At 51.7% G+C, this 11,214-nt stretch overlaps 1 protein-coding gene across 1 annotated transcript; it reads left to right on the top strand.

Moving 5' to 3' along the window:
• Positions 1-1,535: 1,535 nt before the first annotated feature.
• On the top strand, positions 1,536-10,808 carry FCHSD1 (FCH and double SH3 domains 1). Its single transcript, XM_063087398.1, has 20 exons — positions 1,536-1,556; positions 1,789-1,886; positions 2,604-2,649; positions 3,059-3,126; positions 3,455-3,596; positions 3,682-3,818; positions 3,930-3,993; positions 4,914-5,042; positions 5,487-5,609; positions 5,794-5,889; positions 6,308-6,427; positions 6,833-6,937; positions 7,080-7,241; positions 7,835-7,963; positions 8,042-8,125; positions 8,291-8,408; positions 8,530-8,750; positions 9,550-9,637; positions 10,490-10,545; positions 10,683-10,808. The coding sequence occupies exons 1-20, from the start codon at positions 1,536-1,538 to the stop codon at positions 10,746-10,748; spliced, it is 2,073 nt and encodes a 690-aa protein (XP_062943468.1). The 3' UTR covers positions 10,749-10,808.
• Positions 10,809-11,214: the final 406 nt, after the last annotated feature.

Genomic DNA, 11,214 nt, shown 5'->3' with positions numbered 1-11,214 from the left:
GTGAGTCTGAGAGTGACTGTGGAGGTGGCCTTTAGACTGGGTGGATGGGGAAGGCCTCTGTGAAGAGCTAAACATAGGGTGGAGAAGCTGTGGAGAAGGAGACAAGTGGAGTGCTGGAGAGACAAGCTCTGGAGAGGGAAAACAGCAGGAAAGCTCTGTAATGGGAAGGGACTTGGCCTGTTGCGGGGACAGCAAGAAGGCTGAAACCCAGTGAGTGGGGAGGAGGAGAGTACAGGTTCAAGTGGGAAAAATCAGTGGGGACTCAATCATGCATAATGTTGTCGGCCATTGGTGCTATTTGAATTTCAGGCATTTGGATTTATTCTGAAGCAATTGCATTTTAAGTGAGAATATGCTGAGATCTTATTTCCCTTTAAAAAAAAAAATTGATCCATCTGGCTGCTGTGTGAACAGTGGGTTGTGAAGGTTAGTGTGGAAGCAAGGAGACCAAATATTTGACCAGAAGACTAATAATGGGGACTTGGGACTAGGGTGGTGGTCTTGGAAACTGAGGGGAGTAGATCAATAGGAAATAGAACTTGCTGATGGATGGAAAGTGGGGGTAGGAGAAAGAGCACATTGACCCCAGATTTCTCACTTTCCTAACTTGAGGGAGTGTGGTGCCATTTAATAAGTTAACAGGGGAAGGTGAAGTTTAAGGAGCCGTTTTAAAAGTTTGAGGCGCCCATTAGATATACTAGTAGAGGTGTTAGTGAGTAGTTGGATATGTGAATCTTGAGTTTTGAGCCATGTCGGGGGTGTGGGAACAGGGGCTGGGCCAACGGAGTTTAGGTGAGAATGTGGGACGAGGATCCTCAGAAAATAGTGCTAGGGCCGATACATCTTGGGGTGCAGACCCTGAAGGAAAAACTCTAAAGGTGACAGGGGTTTTCTGTCCCATAAGTCCCCACGCAAATCTCCCAGCTCACACCGACTCGCTGGGATCTTTTAGTTTCCAGTGGGGCCAGGATGTACCTGTCTTTTCCTCTGGGTCCGGTTCCTTCCTGGCTCCAGGCGTCTGTCTCACCCCGCTCACGCTGGCTTTTCCAGTCCAGCGGGAATTGGTTAAAGGTTTGAGACCAGCCCTGTCTCCTTCGTCAGACGCATCTTCGCTCAGGTGTTCAGTGACTCAGTTTCCCAGGTCACATTGAATTCCTCGCCATTCCTCACCCTTAGCGCGGGAACTTCTGATCTGCATATGTAAATTAACGATTAGAAATAATTACAGGCTGAATCAGTGATCACACTAGAAATAGAACCCCGCGTCTTGACTCAGAAGCTCAGGGTTCTCCCCACCGCCCAGCGGACGCTGCGTCCGCCCTGCGGCCGGGACCCTTCCGGGGTATTCGCAGCAATAACAGAGGTTTAGTTCCTCTGCGGCCCCCTCGCGCTTCCGCGCCCTGCGCGTAGCCTGACAAGGCGACTGGGAGCAGGGGGAGGGCGGGGCCGAGCCAGGTCCGGGGCGGGGTTTCGTAGTGGGCGGGGCTTCCTGGAGTTCCGGAGTCGAGTCGCTGGCAACCTTGTCCGGAGCGGAGATGCAGCCGCCGCCCCGAAAAGTGAGCTTGGCCTGGGAACGGGGACTTCTGGTGGGCTGGGGGAGCGGAGGGAGCCAAGGGGGCACTGGACCTAAGGTGGGAGACGGGAAGTGGGAGGGGGTCAGAGCCCAACACGAGAGTAACCGGGGAAACAGTTCAGCCCCTCCCCGGCCCCGCCCCCTCACCGCTCCCTGCGTGGAGTGTTTTTTAGGTCCCCGTGCCAGGGAGTCTTCATCCTCCCCTTACCGCACAGGTGAAGCCGGCCCAGGAGGTGAAGCTTCGCTTCCTGGAGCAGCTGAGCATCCTTCAGACCCGGCAGCAGAGGGAGGCGGATCTGCTGGAGGACATCAGGTAGCCCCCGACCCCCTTCACATACATCCAACTTCGCCGTCGTGCTCGCCACTTCTCCCCCAGCGTACTGCCGGGGTCGGTGGACAGGGGCGAAGAGTTCCCCAACCTATCCATTCACAGCTCTCACCTTAGGCCTGCCTCTCCAGATACCAAATAGGAATGATCCCTCCCCTCCACCCCCACCCCCGCCACACACACACAGACACACACACAGACACACACACACACAGACACACACAGACACACACACACACACACACACACACACACCCGCCACACACACACAGACACACACACAGACACACACACACACAGACACACACACACACGGACCCGCCCTAAAACCCCTTGACTCCACACCACTTCCCCCACATCCAAAATCAAACTTAGGGAAGAATTCCACTCCCTCTTCCAGACCTGTTGGAAGGCTGGCGGACATCGTACTCAGGGCCCCCCATCAGTCCTCACCTCCAAGCCCACAGATGGTCTTCCTGGGGTGGGGAGGATCCTGCTGGGGCTCTGAGAAATGTGAAGCTGTTCTGTGTTGCGGCTGCCCGAGGTGATCTCAAGGACTCTCTCTCCAGTCCCATTCCCTCTGGGTGTGTATGGTCACACTCTAGGCCTGGCTCCCCTCTTCCTCCTGCCCAGGCTGAGGAGAGGACTGAGGGTGGGAGAACAGGACCAAACCGTAACCCGACCTCCCCCCAATCTCCACAGATCCTACAGCAAGCAGAGGGCAGCCATTGAACGGGAGTATGGGCAGGTATGGGACTCCTTTCTCTGGATTCTCTCTCTTGTTCTAGCGTCTTTTACATCACCAACAATGTCTCTCCATACATATCCCTATTGTGGTCAAGAGCAAATGCCTAGGGTCAGGCAGGCTTGTGTCAAATCCCCGCTGTGCTATTGATTAGCAGTGTGACCTTGGACAAGTTACTTAATCTTTCTTGGCCTCAGTTTCTTTCTCTGTAAAATGGGAATAATAATAATACCTCACCTTCACATAGGGTTGTTGTAAGGGTTAAATAAATTAATGAATATAAGACACTTAGCAAAGTGAGTGGCATGTAATAAGCATCCAAAAAATGGTATTATTATACTCTGATCCCATATTCCCCCATTTGGGGTGGGTCTTTGAAATGGAACTGGGTCTGTGATGACTTTCTCAACAGGCTCTCCAGAAACTGGCTGGGCCATTCCTGAAGAGGGAAGGGCACCGGAGTGGGGAGATGGATAGCAGGTGGGTCCCATGGGGTGCGGGGCACAGAGGCCAAAAAGTGATGGGCAGCTCAACCCCAGGAACCTGTGAAGATGAAGCCTTAGCGAGTGGGGAGGGCATGTGAGCTGCAGGTAGAGCTGACACAGCAGCAGGAGAGGAGCTGACCCAGCAAGGACACTGTGGGTGGGGGCGGAGGGCATGAGTGATCCTGTGGCTCAGCTAATGGGCTGATCGATTGATGGGCTCCCAGACGATGGGGGATGGGAAGCACTCTGTCTCCCATGGTGTTGGGGGGGGTCTCATGAAGCAGTGGAGAGCTCCCTTCTCAACACAGACCTTCTCTGGGGAGGGGCAGGACGGTGTTTGGTGCCTGGCGCTGCCTGCTGGATGCCACCATGGCTGGGGGCCAAACCCGGCTCCAGGCGTCTGATCGCTACCGTGACCTAGCAGGGGGCACAGGGCGGAGTGCCAAGGAGCAGGTGCTTAGGAAGGTATGGCTCAGTGGGTGGGGTGAAGGAAGAGCTGGCTTGGGACTAGAGGTGGTCTGGTCAGGACTTTGTGTGTCTATACCACTAGGGAACAGAGAACCTCCAGAGGGCACAGGCTGAGGTGCTGCAGTCTGTCCGGGAGCTGAGCCGTAGTCAGAAGCTGTATGGGCAGCGGGAACGTGTGTTGACCTTGGCACAGGAGAAGGCAGCTGATGTCCAGTCTAGGTGGGCTCATGGGGAGTTAGGAAGCTTGAAGTGGGGAGGTGGGGGGTGTGGGGGTGGAGCCATGGCACCAGAGCTGGACTCAACTCCTACTCCTCTTCTTCTCCTGCACAGACTGAACCGAAGTGACCATGGAATTTTCCACTCTCGGACCAGTTTGCAGAAACTGAGCACCAAGGTTTGGGAGATGAGGGCATGAGTGGGGGCAGGGAAGAGGGGCAGAGTAGTCTAGTCGTTTGGAACCCAGGGGCATAAGTATGAGAGATTGGGTTGAATCCAGGCTCCTGTACTTCCTAGGTGGGTGACCTTGGTTAACTTACTTAAACTCTCTGAGCCTCATTTTCTTCATCTATAAAACAGAAATAATACCTTTCTTTTTCATTCCTTTAATATGCATTTACTGAAGACCTCTATGTGCTAGGCACTGTTCTAAACACTGAGGATATGGTATAAAACATTACCAATGGAGTTCCTGCCCTCACAGTCTGGTTAAGGCAGAGTAAATAAATAATTAGCAAGGGTTATAGGGGGTGTAATTTAGAGGGAGGCCTATCTAAACGGGTGGCCTGAGTGTCAAGAGGGAGCCAGCTATGCAAAAATCTAGGGGAAAAACATTCCAGGGAGAGGAAATGGTGAGTGCAGAGGCTCTGAGGTGGGAATAACTTTGTAAAGAAACTGAGAGAAGGCCAGTGTGACTGGAGCACCGTGAGCAAAGGGACAAGCTCTTGAAAAGAGACCAGAGAAGTTGCAGGGGCCAGCTCATGTCAGGCCTGGTAGACCACAGTTTGGATTTTTTTAATTTAATTAAATTAAATATGGCCAGCATGGGGGATTTGAACTCTTGACCCTGGTGTTATCAGCACCATGCTCTCCCAAGTGAGCTACCCAGCCAGCCCTGGATTTTATTTTAAATGTATGCGGAAGCCACTAGAGGATTTTGAGCAGGAGTTGTGAGTACATGAAATTTTTAATATAGTGCCAGGCACATAGTAAGCACTGAATAATGTGAGAATCCATTCTGGATCTGGGTTCTGAGTTAGCCTTGGAAGGACCCCAGGGGTCCAGGGCTCCCTGTTGACACCTGTTTCCCCTTTCTAGCTGTCCGCCCAGTCGGTCCAGTACTCCCAGCAGTTGAGAGTGGCCCGCAATGAGTACCTGCTCAACTTGGTGGCCACCAATGCCCATCTTGACCACTATTACCAGGAGGAACTGCCAGCGCTGCTCAAGGCCAGTCCTAATCCAGATACGCCTGCTCCTCAGCAGGCCTCCCCCTGCTTCCCTCTCCCCATGAGACTGGGTGGTGCTAGGGACTTAGTCTGCTTAAAGTGGGTAGAAGATATACACTTGGGTTCTGGTTTTGCTTCTAGCTGCGTGACTTTGTACAGGACACATAACCCCTCTAAACCCCAGATTTTTCATCAGGGATAACCCCTGCTCTGCCTACCTTATAACACAAATGGAACTCAAAGGAGAGAATGGATATGAAAGTGTTTTTAAACCGTTAACTGTTCTGCATACATGAGGGCCTATTATTAGAAGGAGTAATAATGTTTTACTCCTTCCCTCCTTCCCATACCTTATGCCCATCACCATCCAAATCTGGACAGAGAGCCTGCTTTGCAGTAGAGGCCTGGCGGCAGGGTGTTGTGAATATCTTGGGGTTCTCTCCAGGCCCTGGTCAGTGAGCTGTCAGAACACTTGAAGGACCCCCTGACCTTACTGAGCCGCACTGAGCTGGAAGCTGCAGAAATGGTCCTGGAGCATGCCCGCCATGGGGGGCAGGCAACTTCCCAGGTGGGGGCTGTGGCTTTTAAGAGTTCCCCCAGAGATCCTTTTACCCTTTTCTCCCAATACAGACTTCCCACTGCCTATCTGCCCCTTTCCTTCTCAACTTGTTCTCTTTCTTCTGAGAAGTGCTGGGGACAGGGTTGGAGAAGGAGCCAGTGAATGAAAGACTTTGACTTTTCCCCACCCCTAGGTATGCTGGGAACAGGATGTGAAGCTGTTTCTTCAGGAGCCTGGAGTATTTTCCGCCACTCCACCTCAGCAGTTTCAGTCAGCAGGGACTGATCAGGTGAGACCTCTCTGCTTGTTGGAACCAGACCAAATGTAAACAGTTTAGGTCTCCTCCCCCATTAACCTTGTCCTGGTATTAATCCAGCAACCGTTAAACCTTGGAGAGGGGGTTTCAGAACTCCAGTTTGCCTTGCTCCCATCAGGACACAAAAAACACATCTCGATCCACCTTTTAATCACTTAACCGCACTATCCTCTTTATTCCACCTCTGTCCCTCAACCCAGATCCTATTTCTGGGACTCTGTGTCTCTGTGTCCATACTAATGCATACCGTGTCCATGGACATAAGCATGTGCCCATACGTCTTTGTCCCTGTCCTTGGAGATGAAGACAAAGAGAGGAGAGAGGAAAAAGGAGGGAACTGAAGAGAAGAGTGACCTCAGGTCTTCCTCACAGCATTCCCTGTCCCATTCAGGTGTGTGCCCTGGAGAGGGGAGCAGGAGATATGGCTGGGGAGAGCGACCTGGAGAAAGAGGTTCAGCGCTGGACGAGCCGAGCTGCCCGCGACTATAAGATCCAGAACCATGGGTACCGGGTGAGGTGGGGGGTGCAGGTGAGGTGGGAGGGCAAGAAGAGCTGAGAGATGGGAATCCCAGAGACATTGGGGATGTCAAGGAGTTGCAGACAGGAGAGGAGGGAAAAATATTTCAAGGCAACAGCATGGCACAGTAGTTAAGAGCACAGCTTCTGGAATTAGACCAACCTGGGTTCAGATTCTCTTCTCTTACTCCCTAGTTCTGTAACCCTGGGTAAGGGAGTGACTTGACTTCCTTGGCTTCAGTTTCCTCATTACTAAAGTGGGACCAATAATAGCACCCACCTCCTAGGGAAGATTAAACGGCGCAATGCATGTGATGCAACTAGCAAAGTACCAGTCCCGTAGTAAGTCATGCCCCACAGTATCTCTCCACCCACCCCTGTCCTCTGCCTTCCCAACCAGGTGCTGCAGCGACTGGAGCAGAGACGGCAGCAGGCTCCAGAGCGGGAAGCTCCAGGCATAGAACTGCGGCTACAGGAAGTGAGGGAGAGCATTCGGCGGGCACAGGTGAGGAACAGCCCTGGGGGTTAGAGCCACTGAGATCCCACCTCCTCAGGCAACTCCCACTCCACGCCCCTTTCTGATGGTGGGGAGAGAGGAGAGTGGAGGTAGAAGGTGAACACTAACTTCCCTCTTCCTCATGCCCCAGGTGAGCCAGGTGAAGGGGGCTGCCCGGCTGGCCCTGCTACAGGGAGCTGGCCTGGATGTGCAGCACTGGCTGAAGCCAGCCATGACCCAAGCCCAGGATGAGGTGGAGCAGGAGCGACGGCTCAGTGAGGCTCGGCTGTCCCAGAGGGACCTTTCCCCCACCGTAAGCTCCTCCCCCACTCTACCCATACACACCCAGGAGGCTAAAACTCCCCAGTGGATGGCAGACCCTATAAAATAGGAATTACAATAGTACCTAACTCAAAGAGTTGTTGTGTGGCTTAAATGAAATCATTCATGTATAATTCTGTGCATAGTTTCTGGCATAGAGAGTCCTCAATAAACTTTTATTATGAGTATAGTATGGTCATAAAGAAGTAAGGTTCTGGAGGCAGTCTGTAGCTGTGTGATCTTGGAAAGTGACTTAAAAAGTAAGCCTGAATTTCCGCATAAGTAAAATGAGGTTAATAGTTGTGTAAAATAACACAGGTTATTATGAAGATTAAATGAGACAATGTACATAAGATATTTAGCATTGTGCCTGGCATACAGTAAGTGCTTGATGACTGTAACTCTGCCGTGATTGTTACTGTTATCCTGCTCTGCAGTTGTTTTGGTTGCAACACATGGTGAGTGGACGGATGGTACTACCTTGGAGGAGGATCCATGGTGTAGTGGTAGGATGGAGGAGTGGGAGGTACAACCAGTACCTAAGAGCGGGCCCGATAATGATGTCTGTTCTCTGCCCCCTTTCAGGTTGAGGATGCTGAGCTTTCTGACTTTGAGGAATGTGAGGAGACAGGAGAGCTCTTTGAGGAGCCAGCACCCTCAGCCCTGGCCACCAGGCCTCTCCCCTGCCTGGCACATGTGGTGTTTGGCTATCAGGTGTGAATGGGGGTAGGGACCTCAGATGGGCAAGAATGGAGGACAGCCAAGTCCTGAATCCTTCCTTGTGGGGCCCAGGCAGGGCGTGAGGATGAACTGACCATCATGGAGGGTGAATGGCTGGAGGTCATAGAAGAGGGAGATGCTGATGAATGGGTCAAGGTATGTACGGGACCCTGGGGTCTGATCTTGGGTTGGGGGCAGTGGGAGGGACTTTGTGACCCCCAAGGACCCAGCCAGGCAAATCTAGAAGCCTGAGTGGAGGAGAGCAAGGGCTATGAACTGCTGAGGCAAGTCTGATATCTGTTCACGTTGCTGGGTGATGAGGCTCGGAACCAGCACGGCGAGGTAGGCTTTGTCCCTGAGCGGTATCTCAACTTCCCGGACCTCTCCCTCCCTAAGAGTGGCCATGACAGCGACAATCCCTCGGGGGCAGAGCCCACAGGTAAGAAAGGGAAATTCTGGGTATGGAGAAGAGTTATTGTGTGCTTATGCCCTTGGGGTGTGGTGTTCCTGGGCACTGCCACTCACCTCCCTCTCTCACCATCTCTCTTGGGCTTCTGCAGCATTCCTGGCCCGTGCCCTGTACAGCTACACAGCACAGAGCACAGAGGAGCTGAGCTTCCCTGAGGGGGCGCTCATCCGTCTGCTGCCCCGGGCCCAAGACGGAGTAGATGACGGCTTCTGGAGGGGAGAATTTGGGGGCCATGTTGGGGTCTTTCCCTCCCTGTTAGTGGAGGAGCTGCTTGGTCCCCCAGGGCCACCTGAACTTTCTGACACTGAACAGGTGAGTCTTCCTTTTCCATGAGTCCCCAGGAACTTCTAGGTTGATCCTCCCACCCCATTTAAGGCTCGATATTTATCTCAATTCCTCCTCTCTTCCCCAGTTTTATCTCCTATGATAGCTTGGCATCCCCATATCCTTTGGCTGGGCAGAGAAAAGGGAAACCAAGGCAGCCTTCCTATGAGTTTGGAGGTCCTAATTTAGTGTTGGATAGATCTGAATTCAAATTTCTGTCACATGCCCTTGGGCAGTGATTTAACCTCTCTGAGCTTGTTTCTTCACATGTAAAATAAGGATAATAATACTTTAGCAGGCTCACTATTATGATTAGAGATAATGGAGGTAAAGCCCTTAGCACAGTGGCACACAGGAGTTGCTTTAATATATGATACCTATTGCTATAATACAGTGGGAAGGGCATAGGAGTGGGAGTCAGGAGACCCAGATTCTAGCCAGCACTATGCCACTAACTGGCTCTGTGATCTTGGGACAGATGGCTTAACCTGAGTCTTACCTTTAACACAGGAGTCAGGAAAATGCCTACCTCACAAGGTGGTGGTGAGGATTGAATGAATTAGTTATAGTGCATGTGAAGTGCTAGCAGAACACCTGAGACATAGTAAGAGTTCAATACATACGGGCTGTTGAAATATGTATCAGCTACAATCCCCCCTGAATATAAACATTTGGTCACTTCCTGTACTGTGGAATAATGAGATAGGAATTGAAAGTGGAATGAGAGGAAAAGCTGGCGAAACCTTGCCACATGCCAGGAATAACTCTGTGCCTACTCCACCCCCAGATGCTACCATCCCCTTCTCCTCCCAGCTTCTCCCCTCCTGCACCCACCTCTGCCTCAGATGGTCCCCCTGCACCTGTCCTGCCTAGGGGTGAGTAGAGGGAATTGGGAGTCCTGGGAGGATAAGAGATGGGAAGGAGGAAGTTTGGACTTCTAGCTCATACTCCACCCCTCTGCATGCCCTCAGGCACCTTGTAATAAGGTCCACAGCAACTTGATGGCAGAAGACCTTGGGCTTTGAAGCCAGGCTGACTGGTTCAGACCCCACTCTATTACTTCCCAGCTTGTGTCCTTTATAAGTAAGGAGGGAGGTACTACCTCATTGAATTGTTGTAAGAGTTTAAAAAAAAAAAAAAGATGTCTGTAGAGTACACAGCATTGTACCTGGCACATAGTAAGTACACAAATAGTAACTGTTTTATTATTATTTTTAATTAGCCAACTTCTCTCACTGTGTTCTCCCAATAGGCACCCTTTGCTCTTAGTGTCCTTGAATCCTACAAACATTTTGTATCAACATTTTCCCTCTTGGAAAGCCCACCTTTTCTAAAACCTTCTGGTACTTTCACCTTCTCCACAGTTACCCTCCCTGGCCCCACTGAGGTCACCACCATCTCCAACACCCCAAATTAACTTTGACTGACATAGCACTCGGTCATTCATTGTGTTTGTTGGTGTTTCATAACTGGGTTCCTGACAACCATTGGGGATGGGGTTGCTGTGTGTCCCACTTCCCTTTCTTTGGTACCTTGAGCAGAGCTAATTATATAGCAGTTTCGCAGTAAGTGTTTTTTAGGATGGATGGATTGATGGATTTATGGCCCAGGTTGATGGCTATTAATTAATTCAACAAATATTTATGGCGTGCCACTGTCCTAAGTGCTGGAGGTACAGCAATGAACAAAACAAAGTCTGAAGACTGACTTGTGTTTCTTGTTTCCAGACAATGCCCTGGACTACCCTGGACTCCTGGACATGATGGCACCTCGACTCAGGCCGGTAAGGGCCCCTGCCATGGAGGTGATCTTGTTCAGAGGGGGCAATCCAACTGGTCCTGTCTTGTCTGCAGGGCTGAGGAAATGGACAGGCTACCCCCATGGGAGGACTCTGGACCATTAACTGTGTGTTCCCTACAGATGCGTCCACCACCTCCCCCGCCAGCTAAAGCCCCGGATCCTGGCCACCCAGATCCCCTCACCTGAAGGCCAGGGGATCACTGCCTCCCAGTGATGCTGCTGCCCCTATCTCCATGCTGTCAGAGACCACCCCCTCAACAATCCAGAGTGACACAGCTGAAAGCTGGAATTTCCTCCATTTCCACTCTTACCTCCAGGGTAGAAACTTTCCCTCTCCCCATTTCTGGGGCTGGAACCCACTCCTTTTTCCCCATTATCCTCCTGCCATCTCTAGGCCTGGAACTACCCCTTTATCTTCTGCCATCACCCCATCTCTAGGGTGGTGAAATACCGTGAAGTCTCTGGTGCTGGAACCCATCCCCCAAAGTCTTGAGTGGCTATGGCCCATCTATGTTTCCACCCTGGCTCTGTGACCCACCCCACTCTGGATGCTAGGATCACTGGAGTTGGGGCCAGGAAAGGAGCAGGACTTGGGAGTTAGAAGGAGCTGGAGCCAGTATGCGAAGCAGCTGTAATGATCTGAGCGGATTTA

This window comes from Cynocephalus volans, chromosome 2 (assembly GCF_027409185.1).
Source record: "Cynocephalus volans isolate mCynVol1 chromosome 2, mCynVol1.pri, whole genome shotgun sequence".
NCBI classification, from domain to species: domain Eukaryota; kingdom Metazoa; phylum Chordata; class Mammalia; order Dermoptera; family Cynocephalidae; genus Cynocephalus; species Cynocephalus volans.
This window is presented reverse-complemented; position numbering and strand designations above follow the sequence as displayed.